General features: G+C 34.1%; 2 protein-coding genes across 3 annotated transcripts in view; both read left to right on the top strand.

Moving 5' to 3' along the window:
• LOC123693661 (neutral ceramidase-like) overlaps positions 1 to 6,997 on the top strand; it is a 43,586-nt gene extending 36,589 nt beyond the window's left edge. For both annotated transcript variants that reach the window (XM_045638848.1, XM_045638847.1), the window contains exons 7-14: positions 1,506 to 1,715; positions 2,021 to 2,140; positions 2,849 to 3,052; positions 3,643 to 3,858; positions 4,160 to 4,255; positions 4,794 to 4,961; positions 6,159 to 6,280; positions 6,545 to 6,997. In XM_045638848.1, the coding sequence (XP_045494804.1) occupies positions 1,506 to 1,715; positions 2,021 to 2,140; positions 2,849 to 3,052; positions 3,643 to 3,858; positions 4,160 to 4,255; positions 4,794 to 4,961; positions 6,159 to 6,280; positions 6,545 to 6,722 (1,314 nt within the window). In that variant the 3' untranslated portion in view covers positions 6,723 to 6,997. The remainder of the gene's footprint in view (positions 1 to 1,505; positions 1,716 to 2,020; positions 2,141 to 2,848; positions 3,053 to 3,642; positions 3,859 to 4,159; positions 4,256 to 4,793; positions 4,962 to 6,158; positions 6,281 to 6,544) is intronic.
• Positions 6,998 to 9,162: 2,165 nt separating this feature from the next.
• LOC123693632 (neutral ceramidase-like) lies at positions 9,163 to 17,650 on the top strand. Its single transcript, XM_045638818.1, has 14 exons — positions 9,163 to 9,470; positions 10,912 to 11,055; positions 11,396 to 11,572; positions 11,854 to 11,981; positions 12,363 to 12,561; positions 13,263 to 13,469; positions 13,915 to 14,034; positions 14,295 to 14,384; positions 14,580 to 14,693; positions 15,022 to 15,249; positions 15,740 to 15,835; positions 16,232 to 16,399; positions 16,814 to 16,926; positions 17,452 to 17,650. The coding sequence occupies exons 1-14, from the start codon at positions 9,243 to 9,245 to the stop codon at positions 17,648 to 17,650; spliced, it is 2,211 nt and encodes a 736-aa protein (XP_045494774.1). The 5' UTR covers positions 9,163 to 9,242.
• The last annotated feature ends 385 nt before the right edge of the window (positions 17,651 to 18,035 follow it).

The raw sequence follows: 18,035 nt of genomic DNA, 5'->3' as shown, positions 1-18,035 counted from the left end.
ACCCTCTATATGTGTGCTAAATTTCATTATAATCGGTTCAGTAGTATTTGCGTGAAAGAGTAACAAACATACACACACACACATCCATCCTCACAAACTTTCGCATTTATAATATTAGTAGGATAGCATTATATGTATATGTCCAGTCTGATTGGAATTTTGAGCATAGGTATACCTAATATATCTATGTATAAATATATTATTATTTCTGGGCTTATAGGTTATCGGAACAAATCTTATCAATTTTAATAACAAACTCGTTTAAAACTTTACATTATTACTATAATTATTAATAGTTGGACTAATTTTAAGTTAATCTTTATCGTTAACATTTGTGTCAAATTTTAATTACTAACTCGATTCGAAATACTCTGTATGTATACATGTTTATGGCTAATGGCTAAATTGAATAGTTGGACTAGTTTTAAGTTAATGTTGTTATAATTAATAAGTAGTTGATGATTCAAAGTTAATTAAAATTTTGCATTTTAGTGAGTTAAGAAACTGAATATGATATTTAGTTTTGTAGTATTCAAATGCTTTATAAATAAAAATTATTAAAGATAGAAGTCAAGGCATCGCCCCGGAATGGCGAAAGACGTGGGTTCGAATCCCGCCTTAAAAAATTTATAAATTAAGAAAGGAGAATGACCACGGGTGGTATCGGTAAAATTTTAGTTGTGCCACGTATTCGTGATATTGTTAATTCCTATTTGTATTTATAATGGTCATATGTATCAATATTAGGTCTTAATTATACCGGATAAATTGAAATAATAGTAAAAGTTATTCTTTTGAAACATGTATGACCACGTATGGTATCGCTAAAATACTAGTTGTGTCACGTGTTCGTGATATTGTTAATTCCTATTTGTATTTATAATGATCATATTTATCACTATTAAGTCGTAATTATACCGAATAAATGAAAAAAGTAAAAGTTTTTGTTTTGACACATATATCTATCTCTCTTGCAAGCGTCCTGCGTCATATGTCATAGTTGAATGAATGTGTTCGACCGCTTCGACGCATTGTTCGACGTTATTTATTTTGAAATAATGTTTATTACGATTTACTTTTCACATTTATCTTGTAAATTAAAATATTACCTATGTAATAAATGTAAAACTTAACGTTGATCGTTAGTTTAAACTCGATAAAGTATTTTTTTGAAGCGATGAATAAAACTAGGTATTGTTTTATTTTTATTGTCGTGAACTGCGGCTTATTTACATAAAAACTTTAATCGTTTCTAAAAGTACTAACATCAAGCTTCAAATTGAGCTATATTTCATCTTGACACAATAAGTTTGATTGCGATACCAAGTGCCATAGTCACTTGGGCAACTTGGGCACTTGGGGTCCTTTGTTTCTTTCATTTATTACATACAAATTCACTTCTACCACACTTCTACCAACCCCGACGACTCTTTTGTTTAATTGTTTCGGGCAATAAATAGGTACTTAAGGTACCTACTTTTTTAATTTATCAATTAACATTCCAGGGTCGTATTATATGCGCATTTGCGTCCACAAACCTCGGTGACGTGTCTCCCAATACAAGAGGACCTCGCTGTGAATTCTCTGGCAATGTTTGTGATCAGGAGTCATTATTGTGTAAAGGGTCTAAAGAGAGATGCTTTGCGTCTGGCCCTGGGAGAGATATGTTCGAGAGCACCAAGATTATTGCCACTAAGATGTTCCAGACTGCTATGGTAAGCTTTATATATATTGTTTTGATTATTTGTTTTTTTTACTATGAATAAAGTACCTAACTAGTTCATATTTTAAATATGAGAATTTTGTGGATATTATGTTGCATCGAAATATTATGTACATCCATGTTATTCTAGGCCACGATCGATGACTGATCTGACTGATTTATAAGATTACCAAGCCTCATTTACATGTAACAGATTGCTGGCAAATACATATATATTACTTTAATTACTAGTGACACTTTAGCTACTAATAACATCTCATTTTTAAGTTTGAAACTAAAAAAACTACCCTTTTCCAGAAAGTACTAAATCAACCAGGAATCGACCTCACAGGACCCGTGGGTGTGGTGCACCAGTTTGTAGACATGCCCAAAGAAGAGGTAGCGCCGTATGATCCTGTCACTCAAACATTTGATACGGTAAATATAGCATTTCTTTTATCAAATGTGTAAAGAAAAATTTAGAAATTGTATTGAATGCAAGCATTTTCGCTGCTAGATGTTGTTTATATGCCAATCTCGCCTTGTGTTATTTCTTTCCCTTTTTTAAGGATAGTGAATCATGTTAAAGTTTCTCCCAAAAGCACTTTTAAAATCGGTAAATCTAACTTAATATTTCAGAACGATTGGCATTAATTCCTTAACATTTAAACACCATTTTAATATATGTTTTCGTTTCTGTATTTGCTTCAAAACATTATCGTACGCACTATTTTGTCTGTTCGACTAAGTTGCCTGGCAGAGATAGCTTATAAGGAAAAATGCCGTCTATTTAACATGGTAAATTTTATTTCTTTTCTTTTCTTCCGTATTGTTTTCTACGTGTGTGTGAAATAAATTTTATTGCGTTTTAAAGTGAAACTTTTATTACATAGTTTCAAACTTTTTGGTCTGTGTGGCGCATGTCGCGTGACGCACGATACGTACGATAATTATCGTACAAATACGATAATTTTTAGTTAAATGTCTATTGTGTGAAAAAAAGTTTCACTTTTACCGTGGTTTCATAAAACCACACAACATTTTTTTTTTATCCGCCAAAACGCACTTGGCCAGCGTGGTGGGTTATGGCCGTCTCATAGTGGAGCGTGTATGGGCTGATGATGATGATTGTGTTTTTTATCCCAGAGTGCGAACGTGTCCGGCTGCGTGCCGGCCATGGGCTACAGCTTCGCAGCGGGCACGACGGACGGGCCGGGCGCGTTCGACTTCCGGCAGGGCACCACGTCGCCCAACGCGCTGTGGAACGCCGTGCGCGACTTCCTGGCGCAGCCCACGCCCGCCGACGTGGCCTGCCATGCGCCCAAGCCGATACTGCTGGCCACGGGACGGGTGAGTGCTATATACACCGGTATCCCGTTGTATACCAGCATGGGCTACAGCTTCGCAGCGGATACAGTGCACGAGCCGTGTTACGGGCCAGATGAAGATTAGTTTTACGTATTTAGCGACCCGCCACGTCTTCGCACGGATACAATTATATTATACTTACATCGAAATCCGTTTCATACTTTTTACCAACAGGCTATTTAACTTGAAATTTTAATTTCATATAAAAAGTTGACTCGTGCGTACGTCAACATAACACACTCGTCGCTTCGCTCCTCGCTAATAATCCATTTTTGTTTTTTACATTAAAATCTACCTAGTTACCGACCTAAAAATATATTTTTTTAACAAGTAACGAAAGCCTGTCTATCAAGTTATCACAAATTAATTGTAATATAAAATGCTTCGTGGTTATTTTTATTGAAAAAACGTGTCGTGGTGGAGTTGCATGTCAGCCATCGCCAGTTATGTGTCGATTATCTCTTGTTATGTGGTCTTTTTGTTACAACGCGTCGTGAGCGATGATTTATGAGACTGTATGTACTATGCATAGGTATTAGGTAATATAATATATGATAACATATTATTTCCAGATGAAATTCCCATACGAATGGCAGCCCCACATAGTGTCATGTTCAGTGGCCCGTATCGGAGGGCTATTCCTTGCCGCAGTTCCAGGCGAATTCACAACTATGTCTGGGAGACGATTACGTCATGTTGTGCAACAGGCTTCTGGCGCGAAGAAAGTTATTCTGGCTGGACTGTCCAATATATATTCTGATTATATCGCCACGCCGGAAGAATATCAGGTAAGGAGTTTTAATATTAGTAATTTTAGTAGGTATAATGTAATAAATATATTATTGATGAAAACGCACAAATAAGCAATAAAATTAATAAGTATAAACTCTTTCTTGTTTCTATATTCTTAACAATTCCAATAAAATATAAATGTAACAAAAAATATTAAGGAAATTTTGTGTCCGGTATGTGAATGTTATTTTGAAGTTTTTTTATTTATTTTTATTTTTGTAGTACGTTACATGCAATTTTATTATTGAAGTTTGCTGTACAATATTCGAAAGTTATAATTTGACTTATTATAATCAGGCGCAACGCTATGAGGCCGCATCTACAATCTTCGGCCCGCACACCTTGGACATCTATCTGAACAAATATGTCGAGCTTACTAATGCACTTGTTAAAGTAAGTTTCTTTACAATTCTTCTACCCTATATACATACTATTATATAACCAGGGACATTAAATTACATGCAGTAAATATAATGATTTAAAACAGGACTAAAAAAATTTAATCTTTTAGTAGAAAAGTTCCAGTATTATGTCAATTATGTGTTCCAAATGAAATAAGTTTTTACGTCCACGATTTTTTTATTAAAACGAATTACTTGCATTACCTTCATTGAACACTATGTGTTTTCGCTGCAATGTTGTGAAAAAAAATTGGGTACTAAAACACTTATTAAATACTAGCTTTCTACCCGCAGCTTCGCCCGCGCATTCAAAGAAAAACCCGTATAGTTCCCGTTCCCGTGGGATTTCCGGGATAAAACCTATCCTATTTCCCGGGGTAAAAAGTAGCCTATGTCCTTTCTCGGGTATCAAAATATCTCTATACCAAATTTCATGCAAATTGGTTCAGTAGTTAAGGCGTGATTGAGTAACAGACAGACAGACAGTTCGCATTTATAATATTAGTATGGATTTTTTATCATTTTTCCAGGGTGAAAGTGTCCCCAGCGGGCCAGAACCGCCCGACTTCAGCAACCAGCTGATCACACTGGTCCCGCCCGTGCTGTGGGACGCGGCGCCGTGGGGCAAGGAGTTCGGCGACTGCGTGCAGCAGCCGCACCACGCGTACAGCTGGCGGGACGTGGCCAGCGCGAGCTTTGTATGTGAAAATACGCGTGCCACTCGGGGCTGCCGCGGTAAAGCTATTGCATGCTATGCCTTCAAGCCACACCTCCGCCCGTCGGAGTGGGGAGCGTGAGGTTTTTCGTTACGCAATGTCTGGATTCGGTCCCCGCGCTCAAGGCCCGCGATAGAAGCTATGCAATAGCGTGGTAACTGCGTTAAAAACAACCGACTTCAAACTTGCACTTGCAACATTTACAAATACAGACAAAAATGCTCATAAAATAAAAACTACTGGGCCTATCCGAATAAAATTTTTAAGGGACCAATTCGACACCATCCCGCATCGAACAAAAAAATAATCACGTAAATCGGTTCAGAAATCTCGGAGTAATCGGTGTACATACATAAAAAAAAACATACCGGCCGAATTGACAACCTCCTCCTTTTAATTGAAGTCGGTTAAAAATGAGAAAAAACACGGGAATTTTATAAAAAACTGCCATGTCATAGAAGAAATATTGAGAAAAACCGCGAAAACTTTGTCAAAAACCTCTTAAGTCCCAAAAAAAGTTACGAAAAATGTACCATGTCACAAAAAATGAGGGAAATTCGTCAAACAACTCTTCTAAATCACACAAAAAGTCCGAAACTATATTAGCAACCTGATAGATGAATATTTAAAATAAAGTATAATAATAATTGTAGTTGAGAGTTAAATTGCATTTATCGGTTTGCAAATATATTTATAAAAATCTACTATCCTACTCATTCCTATGCCCTTTTATCAATTAAATAATTTAGTTAGAATGAAACATATTTTATTTATTTATTTATTACTAGCTTTCCGCCATTTTTTTTCAAAGAAAAACCCGCATAGTTTCCGTTCCCGTGGGATTTCTGGGATAAAACCTATCCTATGTCCCGGGGTAAAAAGTAGCCTATGTCCTTTCTCGGGTATCAAAATATCTCCATACCAAATTTCATGCTAATTGGTTCATTATTTTAGGCGTGATTGAGTAACAGACAGACAGACAGAGTTACATTATTGCACGCCTCATAAGCGAAGCGTTGAGGTGGGTACTACTGTCACTTCGCGCAAAACATCTGATTTTTCAAACTTAAAATGTCTTTATGTATTTTATAATATTAGTATGGATTACAAGACATTTTGGTCTTGGATAACATACACCCATAATAAACCTAAAGGCAATTCATCAACCCTTATTCCCAGGTATCCGGACACCCCCGTAACAGCATCCGCCACGGGCGCTGGTACGCCAGCATCGAGCGGCTGCAGTCGGAGGAAGACGACGCGTGGGTCGTCATAGCAACGGACGCTGATTGGGAGACTAAGTACGTTGCGAGAATGTTCTAGAACGTTCTGGAATGTTCTCGAATGTTCTAGAACGTTATGGAATGTTCTCGAATGTTCTATAAAGTTAGATTAAATTTTAGAAAATAGTACAAATACATAGTTACAAGGTAACTGAAATAAAAATATGATTACCGATTATTTGATTGATTTTTGCGAATTGTATTGTGTATCAGTCAGTGATAATAGTTATACGTAATTTTTATCTTATATGACTTTCTAATGTAAAAAATTATGAATTTCAGATTCACATGGATACGCAACTCTAAAGTTCTAGGCACCAGCGAAGCCCTAATAGAATGGGAAATTCCCGAAGGCACCCCCCCTGGGACCTACCGTATACATCACTATGGCAACTATAAGTACATTCTTGGGGGTATTTACCCTTACCATGGATTCTCAAACTCTTTTGCGGTTACATAATAAAAAAGGGTTCCTAATTCTAATATTGCAATGCAAAAATAAGTGTGTAACAGAGATGGAAATATATTGTGAGTGAGATAGCATTGATAGGTTCGTTTGTTTGGAATTTGGAAGGGTCTTTCAGTTAGTTTCAGGGCCGCGGCAATATAATTAAAGGGGTGAATAACGTAATAATCTGGAATAAAAAAGAACAACTATTTTTATACAAAAAATTACGATTTTATTGTCATATTTTTATTTAAATGAGGCATGGAGAGAAAATCGAAACTTACGGATATAAGAAGTACTGCTTTGTTTTACATACATTGAGGTATTTTGGCCATGATGTTAGTCATTAATTATATAAGTAGAATTATATTCTCTAAGTATTTTATAAAATACAAATTTTCACCAGTGTTGTTTATAATAGAAGTAATTTTATCTTATTTGTAAAATCCTTGGCTTGATGGTAATTTAACTTTATTCCTTTTATTAGATAATTCGTATATACGTATGTAATATACTTATTATTAAACTATGTGATGTTTAATTATAAGAAAATTAGTATAAGTGAAGGTTGAAGGTAAGAATTTTGTACACATTTTATAATATGATAATTTGTAAAATCTTTTGGGCTTCATTGTAACTTTTTTAAGATAGCTTTAATAACGTTGGCCAAAGAGAAAGTCAAATTGGCTTTATAAAACGTAATAAATAATAATGTTTTAAAATGTAATGTCGCCATTTCCTTTTGTGATCAAGTTATATATTGTGTTAGTCCTGAACAATTTTAACTTTAAGAAGCCAACTTTTAATTCATAAAATAATTAAAAATTTAATGTCTGTAACTTTCAATTATACGTAAAATATTAAATAATATGGGAAGTACTAAGTCATTACTCCCCTTGAGTAAGCAAGACGATAGCAATGCCATAAACATTTTCTCTATTCGTAATGTTATTTAAATAATTTTATTATTGTGATCGCACTTCCTATACAGGGTGTTCCACCGTTGGTATACTAAGCTCAAAGGAGGTTATAGTTTTGCATACGCTGAGTACGTAAAAAATACTTATAAAATTCCTGACGCATTTTTTTTCAAATAGATGAATTCTTAAAACTCTGTGTACACATCATTGCAAAAAATTTTTGTCGTAATTTTTTTGTTTAAGTATTTTTTACGTGATCAGTGTATGCAAAACTACTACCCTTCGCGCTTAGTATACCGATAGTGGGACACCCTGTATTGGAGAGCTTATGTACACTATACTTACATTAATTGTTAATATATTTATACATAGCTGTATTTCTTTGCCGTGTTACTTTAGTACGAATAAATTATTTCATTAAACTTTGTGGTTCCTTTTTTTATTAAAAGCCCATGGAATTAGAAATATAATTATAAGTATACGATTAGACATACAAGAGATAGTATGATTCAGCTATCAGATTGGTAGTGAGCGAAAAATACACTTTTTAATTGAAGTCAATTGAAAAAAGTCAATTAGCCACATTTCAAAGTGCATCTATACTTTTCTACCTAGAACGTCATTGCCACAGACCTACTGAATATGTTTAAGTTTCGGTAGAGTTGTTTAACACTGTAAACGCAGACATTGTAGTTTAATAAGAGCTGATAATTTAAGGCTAAAAAATAAATTATTTAGTTTGGATTACGCTATGGATTACATTAGGTAGGTATTAAAGAGATAAGTAGTTTCATAATAATTGTTTAAAATTAATTCGGGTATAAGATAATCGGGCATTTATAGGGTATGTTTACTCACCTATCGACATATTATGAATGTTTAATGGATTAATAACAAGTTACATGTATGTAATTAAGATTGCAGATAATTTCACTAATATCAAACACTGATTGATTATATTTTGATAAAATTGTTTGATACAGATTCAAGAATAATAAAAGCTATTAAAAAACTATTATTAACGTATATTTTCACGCGGGTATATCCAGCACGAGGAATAATTTAATAATATCGACACATATCGATAAGCTAATAAATAAAAAATACCGAATTATTTGGCGAGTATTATTTCGTAACGAGCAAAGAGGTCGTAAAAGAAGGTTACTGGCTGATGAAATCCGTGCCTACTCTTAAAAAAAAAGCAGTGGAAAAAGCGCGCGCTTTTTAATTCTAGTTTTTCGTAAGAAATAACAACTTTTGTTCGACTCAAAAATGAGATGACAAACATACAACGTGATTAGTTCTATATTAATGTGTATAATACGTTTAATAAGTGGTATGTCTTTGATTTAACGAAGTAGATTCACATTTTTATTTGTATATGCTCGTACGTGTAAACATTTTTATCGCTGTGATTTTAGGAATGTGTTTTGGAGCAAAAATTAATTAATAAATTTGTTTATTTAAAAAAAATAGTTCGTTATAAAAATATATTGGATACAGTGATTTATTTATAAAGTAAGTAAGTACATACGTGATTGAATTAAAGTGTATTTTTTTTAATTTACTTAACCCATTTTATCAATTTATTCAAAACCATTTCCTAGGCACCATGGCGATACCACTACTCGGAAAGGTGGTGATGGTAGCTCTAGCCCTGGGGGTGGTGGGTGGTATGACGGCTGTGATCATCCTCATAATAAACGATGGAACCACTGAAGGTACCACTACCACAAACCCAACGACCATTCGACCCTCTACCAGCGAAAACGACCCAGATTTATTCCACGTGGGAGTTGGTATTGCGGACATGACAGGACCATGTGTGGAGATTAATTTTGTAAGTATTTTGATAACTGAATCGTTAAATATAAATGTTAAAAGTTCTCAGAATTCTCCGCTACGTACGACGTACAGTACGTACAGTAGCGATCGCGTCCTACATCATTTCTTATAGTAAATGGAATCGAAATATTATTGATACTTTATTAATATCTGTATGTTTATCAGTTTATAAGAGCCATGAAATACTATTTTTTTCCTAATATATCTGCTTATTGAGGACAAGTAATTAAATCAGACATCGAAAAAGAGGTCTTCCAGTTTTAGAGTACCTAGGGGTATTTATCTCTCTAACGAGACTTATAGGTTCTATAAGAAATGTGATATTCAATTGGATTGCCAATATAATAAGTACCGCGTTGTGGGTTAAATTGGGCGACGAAAGAGCAACTATAGGCTCTTACCGTCTCTTTTCTGTAGAGACTGTTTTCCAAACCGGTGATAAAAGGTAAAACATGGGTAAAACCATGTTCTGACGGTTCAAGTGTTCCTAGAATGTCATGTTACCGACTTTACCATATTTTTTTTACAACTGGGTCATATTGTTGTATCTTGATTAACTAGCTATTTGTTATTATTTTTAATGTTATTAGAAAGATAATGATTTAGATTAATTTATTTGGTAAAAGCTGATATGGAGAGAATTTCCTTATCACCATTATGGGGGATAATTGCGTTATATTATTTATCAGTTCACTAATTAAGTAGTAATTATATTAGTGCTTGAGCACTAAATCTCTTCAAAAGCGTGCCACGGGCACGTGGTTCGTTGAAGGGAAAGATAAAAACTCATAAGGGCGTAGATAGAATTTAGTCTCTACAGTGATCACACAGTGCGTTTTAATCGGATCATCTGACACTATGGAGCAAGAAGCAGCACTTTTTTTGTCTTTAAACAAATTATATGTAAAAAAGAAACATAAAGATTCATTTGTCGAATACATTATAGTTATAAAGCCGTCAAAAAGGTTCTAATTCAGCACATGCTAGGAAAGTTTATAACCCTAGTTTAACCCTTAAAAAGTGTTTAGTTGATATCATTCAATGTGAACTTTTCCAGTTTATTCCGGTACAATATTTAAATATGTAATTACTGACGTATAAATGGCTAATCGCATAACGAATCAAATTGAAATCAGATAATTTAATTACATATTGAGATTGGGATATTAAGATGATGATAAGTCCAGTTTTAAATCGACGGACGAAAAGCTAAGCCTAGAATTCTCAATTTGCATGTTCATCTGTTATGCTAAAAGTGATCCTCGTCATTTTGAGAGTACCTAAAATGCGCCATAATATCTTTTTCTCTGATCGATTTTTGCAAGAATATCCGCTTCTTGTTTTTTTTTATCATTTTATAGTTACCACCGATTATTAAATATTTACTAGGTAACAAATGAAATTCTACAGTTTATCCATTCCTTTGTAAATTTTAGATGGGCTACGCCGATCTAGACCAAACTGGGGCTGGTTTACACACTAGGCAGTTCTCTCGAGCGTTTATATTCCTGAAAGGGAACACTAGGGTGGTGTTAGTGACTGCTGAAGTACAGGCTGTTGGCATCGCTGTTCGGCGAGAGGTAAAGATGAAGAAATCTTCGTTATAATCACCATCACCAATATCACAACTGTCATCATCATCATCGTTATTCTTCTCTGATATTATTAAACTTCTAATGTTTGTCCTCAAAATATTGTAGTTTATGTATTTAGGAATAATAGTTAGATTCTAAAAATAAATAAATAATTAGATAAAATATAATAATGGCTTAAGCTGAGTTACCTCCTATAGTTAATTTTTTTTGTAGTAAATTTCATACATCACACTAACTAACTACCTACTTATCCAATTACAATCATCTTCAAATAATATTTTCTTACAATGAAATTACATTACTTACCTATTACCTATATTTTTAGGTAGTAAAGAATCTACAAAATTTATACGGTAACATGTACAGTCTACAAAATGTGATAATCACGGGAACGCACACACACAGCGCGCCGGGCGGCCATCTTGTGGACTTTATTCTGGATATTTCTATACTGGGTTTTTCTAGAGAGAGCTATGATGCCTATGTGGATGGTATTACGCGGGTAAGTAATTATTATTATGTGTAGTATTGTAATTCTTAAAAGATCTTTAAACAATTGATACGAGAATTGTAATGTTTGTTTGAATTCACACAACGTTTCTTTTACCAAACAAAAATATTACTTTTCTAACCTATACTTATGTTTTGTATTGTCGGAAAAGTTTTTTCTATCAACATTAATCTCATGATAAAGCGTTGCCTTAATTTTCAACATTTAAACAAAAAATAGTTTCACCAAAATCGGTCCAGCAATTTCGGTTCTCACACACGTACATTCAACAGAGTATAATCCGCGCACACGAGAACATGACTCCAGCGCGTCTATACGTCGCGAGTACGCGTGTGTGGCACGCACACATGAACAGATCGCCCTATTCGTACATGTATAACCCGGAAGAGGAAAGGAGTAGGTGAGTTCTTTGGTAATTGTTATGTACGTGTATTTGTGTTAGTGTAAACCGGTTAATTTGCTGTAATTTATTTGTTTTATTAGTTATCCTTATCTCTATGGACTTTCTTATCCCCATTTTTTCATATTCAGACTAAGCAATGGGCTGCATTAAAATTTATTGCATCTTTCTTCGTAACTTGTCAAAGACTACCTATGTTGTTTTATTTCTTTTAAATTAAAATTCATAAACTGCAACTAAAACTCCCAGATACAACACAAACAAAGACAAGGACCTAACTCAAGTAATTTTCATAATTTAAATATTCAAAATCCCATATCATCCTTTAATTTGATAATTAACTAAGCCAAAGCCATCAATAATTTCCCTCCAAACTCCCAGATACGACACAAACACAGACAACGAGCTAACCCAAGTGCGTATAGTAAAACCTGATGGTACCCTACATGGGGTGATGAACTGGTTCGCAGTACACACAACCAGCATGAATATGACCAATAAACTGGTCTCATCTGATAACCTTGGGTATGCCGCTATGAGGATGGAGGCGGAATTGAACCCGGGAATAGCTGTTGGCAAGGTTTGTATGAAATGTTATCAAAATGTAAATTAATCTACTGTCTATCTATTTATACTTTTGTTAAATGGGTAATTTTTTCTTCTCAATTTGGTAAATTAAAACTTCTTGATTTCTACAATAACTTATAAGTTTATACAGAAAAAAATCTATGGCAAAACAGATGACCTAAGCTTTCTATCTGAGGCATTTTTAATAAAACATTTTCGCGGAAATTCTTAAATACTGAACCAACCCAAATCATCATAATAAAGACATAAAAAATATTTTTTTCAACATCTTTCTTCTACATTTTTTTAAAATTATTTAAGTAAAACTAATTTAGGCGCGTTGGAAGTAAAATTACAAGGTCGAGTCTTGGCAATACCGTCACGTCATAGAGTAAGGCGACGATTTTGGTATCTTTGAATTTTCCCAAAGTAGTTTCACTTCTGACACGTGTGCTTGGTACACACGCTCTTTTTGAATGAAACTTCTTTATCGGGGTTGGAAAAAAATGTAGTGTAAAATTTTTTCGTTATGCGCCATTTTTTTCTTATCCCTACCACGCGTGATTCGACGTATTTCTGTAAAGTTGCATATAGTAAATTATTTTTTGAAAAATAAGGTCATAAAGAAGTTTCACTTCTTAGTTACGTGGGTACACTAGTACACGCACCCATTTTTTTTTAATTTTAACGCTTCAAGTATTGTTATCTTTCTAGCCAGCTGTAGTAGCTGGTTTCTTCTCAGCCAGTCTCGGTGACGTGTCCCCAAACACGCGTGGTGCTCGCTGCGAGTTCAGTGGCAAGGAGTGTGATAACCAATTCCTGTTATGTGATGCAGGAGAATTGTGCTTTTCCATGGGCCCTGGGGAGGATATGATTGAGAGCACTAAGATTATAGGAACAAGAGTGTTCCAGGCTGCTATGGTGAGTTTAGAACTGGAACATATTGACTTGTTCAATAGCAAAGTGTGGCAATCAGTTCTTGCTCTGTGATGCGGGAGACTGGTGCGTTTTTATTAGCCCTGGGGAAGATATGTTTGAGAGCACTGAGATTATTGGATCTAGGGTGTTCCAGGCTGCTATGGTAAGTTTTTGATGGATTGGGGGCATGTTGAGTAACACAGAGTGGCACCTGGAACATAGTGGCAGTGATCATATCCAACTTATTAAATTCATATATCCAGATCAATCGATTCTTCCACGGCACTTTATTGCTTCAGAAAATGATGGACGATAGCATTTGGTATCTCGAATACTCTTATTAATAAATTTTAACACCTCTCTGTCAATATGCCAAAACAAAATATGTAAATTCTAAAAACTATCTGCATAAGCAATATAGAAAAAAAAGTAATTATCTTATTTCTAGGAAGTACTAAATTCAGAAGCGCAAGAGTTAGATGGAGAACTGGCCGTAGTGCATCAATTTGTGGAAATGTCTGAAGAAACTGTACCTAAATATGACCCTGTGTCACGCACTTTTAATACGGTGGGTATAAAGTGGTAAGGAATGTTTAGTTGTAACTAATTACGAAATTAAAGTTATTCATCATTTGTTTCACTAAAATCAAAGTGGTGAAAACCCTTATTTTAGTTTTCCGAGTAGAAGAATTGACTAAGAAAAAAATAAATTCTATATAGCTACATTTTTTCGTAAATGTACCTATATTTATATGTTTGCTGGATATTTAAAAATTTAGGAATCATCCCTTGAGCGCATAAGTTATCTAAACGAAACAATATTTTCAGAGCAACCCTGTAAAAGGCTGTGTTCCTAGCTTGGGATATAGTTTCGCTTCAGGCACAATAGATGGCGCCAACTTACTCAACATCACACAGGTAACTTAGGGTAGTTTAGGGAATTATTTCTTTTCATAATATAACACTGGTTAGGTATATGTTTAAAGTTGTAACGATAAAGAAAAAACGGTATATACTTAGGTAATATTCGCTAAAAATAAAGACGAAAAAAGATTTAGATATTGGATTAAGATAAAAGACAAATAAAGAAAATATAAAGTAAATTTTTTTCAGGGCACAGTAAACAGCAATCCACTACTAGACCTCTTAAGTGGTATAGTAGCAAAACCAACTGCAGAAGACGTGGAATGTCACGCGCCAAAACCTATTCTACTTGCTACTGGGAGGGTAAGAGTGCTTATAACAAAACATTAACTATTTCATACATATTTCTTTATTGGATTATATAAGTAATTTTTGGAATCATTTAATCTCTTTGCAATTTCAATTTAAAATACATCAATTGTACACTATAACGTTCTTTGATATTTTTTTTGGAGTACATAGGGTATTCATATTTCTCACTGCTCTTTCAGTATCTTGATTCTTTTTCTCTTTTAAAACATAATTATCGAATTGACTCAATTCTATTTAAACCTTCTATTCAAATCTATTCAATATCCTCAATTTCATACATTTCTCGATATTTCTCCAAATTTTAAATAATTTATTCAAGGCAAACTTCCCAATCCCCTGGCACCCCCACACAATATCCATCTCCCTCATAATGCTGGGTAATTTTGCCATTGCGGGAGTTCCCGGGGAGCCCACCACTATGGCCGGGAGGAGGATAAAGGAGGTGGTGGGATCTGTGATGGAGGATAGAGGATATGGGGGGAGAGTGGTGGTGGGGGGATTGACTAATGAGTACATACATTATGTTACCACTTTTGAGGAGTATCAGGTAAATACAGGATTTACTTATTTAATTATTTTTAGATATTAGGGAGTATAAATTTTATAACATTCGTTCATAGTATTGTAAAGAGTTTTATCAGAAAAATAATAAAAATTTTAAAGATAGCTCTAAAATTATAAATCAAATGATGGCTCATGTGTCTTTATCTGGGTCAAAATGTTATAGAAACTTAAAACATTAATTAAAAATAGGAGAACCATTCCTTTTTTTAGCTATTAATTAGAAGCATAGTTAAGTACTATTTCTCAATATTATTATTAAAAAACTAATTATTCATATTTTTGAAGTTATACTTCTTTTGGCGCGATGGAGAAAAATGATGAGAGTGAATTTTTACGATGCGCGCGCACACCGACACCTAAATTTAACAGCATGAAGTTAGTTCTAGGTGGTATGAAAATTGTAACTCGGGTACATAAGTACACACACTCTTTTTTAAAAAAAAAAGGCAAAAAGAGAAACACTTATTTTTCAGATCCAAAGGTATGAAGCAGCGTCCGTGATATACGGGCCCAACACTCTGGACATATTCCTCAACAAGTTTAGAGAGTTCACTGCCGTTGCTATTGAGGTATTTTTTTATTTTATTAATTTGAATTTTATGTGTATTTAAAAGGTATATGTTACAACTTACAAGATGGTATTATAATTTTAATTCAGAAGTCTAGAGTAGAAGAATGTTTGGTTTTTCTTGTGTTATTGTGAAAATAAAAAAACTACCTTTTTTTGTTAAAATGCCATCTAGTGTCAAAGCTTATTTGTAACAAAATTATTTATGTGGTTGTAATGAGAAAACGAACAAATCGAACAATATATTTTAAATTTCCATGAAAATTACTTATATTTTTGATCAAGTAATATTATATGTCATTAAAATAATTTAGATTTTTCATTTTATTATAAGTATTGTATCAAATACTAATTAAAACCATAATTATATCATTATTTATTAATTACTCTTTCCCAGGGTGGGAACTTACCCCCGGGGCCAGAACCGCTAGACTCCCGGGACAACACGATCTCTCTCATTTTACCCGTTGTCATGGATACGGCCCCGTTTGGGACAAACTTCGGAGATGTTCTCGAACAGCCCCCGGGGACAGTGGGCCCTGGGGACATTGTTAGTGCTAGTTTTGTGAGTTTTTTTTATTTTTGGGCAGGTCATGCATTTTTGTTTCTATTTTTCAATGATTAAAATATTTTTTAGCTTGATGTCGAAAACGTATCAGATTTTTTCTTTATTTCAAACAATCTAAGATTTAAAATTACGCCTTAATCGTTAGTCGTCTTATTTAATTTAAATAACACTAACTCTTAAACCTTTGAACCAATTGGAAATTTGGACAATTAATGAGAAAAAGCAGAAAGAATTGCTATGAAATAATAACATTTTTTTTACGATTTTTTAATTTATATTTTTTGGACATTAAAAAAAATCAATTCATAAAATCCAATTCACATAACTATATGTACATAGTTACTATATTTTTAAAAAAGCATAACACCACTGAAAAAAGTATATATCTAAAAAAAATATGTATACATATAGGTAGCAGCAAACCCTCGGAACGACTTGCTCCAAGAATCGAGTCACGCGGCGGTCGAACGACTCGAGCTTGGCCACTGGGTGATGGTGGTATCTGATGCTGTTTGGAATACTAAGTTAGTTTATTCTGTAATTGATAACTAGGAAAAACTGGCCTATCATTTCAACCAATTATTAATAGTAGTAAATTTTATACAGAAGGTGTGTTTGACTCTGTTTTTATGGCAAAATGGTATTCAACTACAAATTTTTATGGCAAATTTTGCCCAAATCGGTACTGTGTCATTTGAGCGTGACAGGCAAAAAGAAAAATTGCAGTTATAATATAAGGCCGCCTGTCCATCTGAAAGAAAACTTCCGCGAGAAATGTCCGACAGTCTGTCCGACAGCAACTTGCAAGTCTAATTCCGCGTTTCCACTTGCAAGTAGACTTGCAAGTTGCTGTCAGACAGACTGTCGGACATTTCTCGCGGAAGTTTTCTTGCAGGTGGAAACGCGGCCTAACTCATAGAAGTACATAATAATAGAAAGAATGGAACGTATCTTATACAATTGAAAAAGTAGTAATAAGAGTTATTGAAATTGTAGTTTTCATAATATTTGTGAATATTTCTTAATTAATTCTATACAATTTCCCATAGATTCAAATGGAAACGCGAGTCAACAATACTAGGCACAAGCACAGCATCATTCGAATGGGAAATCCCTCACAGTTCCCTTCCCTCTAACCTCCCGCACAGAATTGTGTACAGGGGAACGGCCAGGAGCGTGTCGGGCAGGCTCAGGAGTTTCCAAGGAGCTACGAGGAATTTCACTATTGGATATAGAATAAATATTTAGCAAAAAGAAAATCGTTTTATTTCTTCTGTGTTGTTTTTGACTTAAAAATATTCAAAAAATACCATTGGTGATTAAAAATACCTTAAAAAAGGGTTCTAATGTGGCATATTATGAACGGAATTATGGAGTATCATTTTGGTTTCTCTAATTAGATTCATTATACTATATTTTCATCAGAACCTAATAAAGACCTTTTAACCTCGTTTATTAAAGGTACCTAGTACCTACACACTGTTACAATTTATCTTGGTTTGTTCATATATTGTTTGTTAAAATCGTCTGTGTAGTGGACGGTACTTGAACCCGTGATATGTTTGACTAACCTATCTATTTGTTTGCGAACTTCAATTTGTTACCATAATAGCTTCATTTTACTTAAAGACTT

Source organism: Colias croceus, chromosome 8, assembly GCF_905220415.1.
Source record: "Colias croceus chromosome 8, ilColCroc2.1".
In the NCBI taxonomy this organism is placed as follows: Eukaryota; Metazoa; Arthropoda; class Insecta; order Lepidoptera; family Pieridae; genus Colias; species Colias croceus.
Note: the sequence above shows the minus strand (reverse complement) of the source record. Positions and strands in the feature narration are given on the sequence as shown.

What these genes read in the sequence shown, in the direction of transcription:
- LOC123693632 (XM_045638818.1), top strand. Translation starts at nt 9,243, where the DNA reads ATGGCGATACCACTACTCGGAAAGGTGGTGATGGTAGCTCTAGCCCTG. An exon ending in GCATCGCTGTTCGGCGAGAG is followed by an intron (nt 11,056 to 11,395) that starts GTAAAGATGAAG and finishes CTATATTTTTAG; the next exon opens with GTAGTAAAGAATCTACAAAA. An exon ending in ACATTGTTAGTGCTAGTTTT is followed by an intron (nt 16,400 to 16,813) that starts GTGAGTTTTTTT and finishes GTATACATATAG; the next exon opens with GTAGCAGCAAACCCTCGGAA.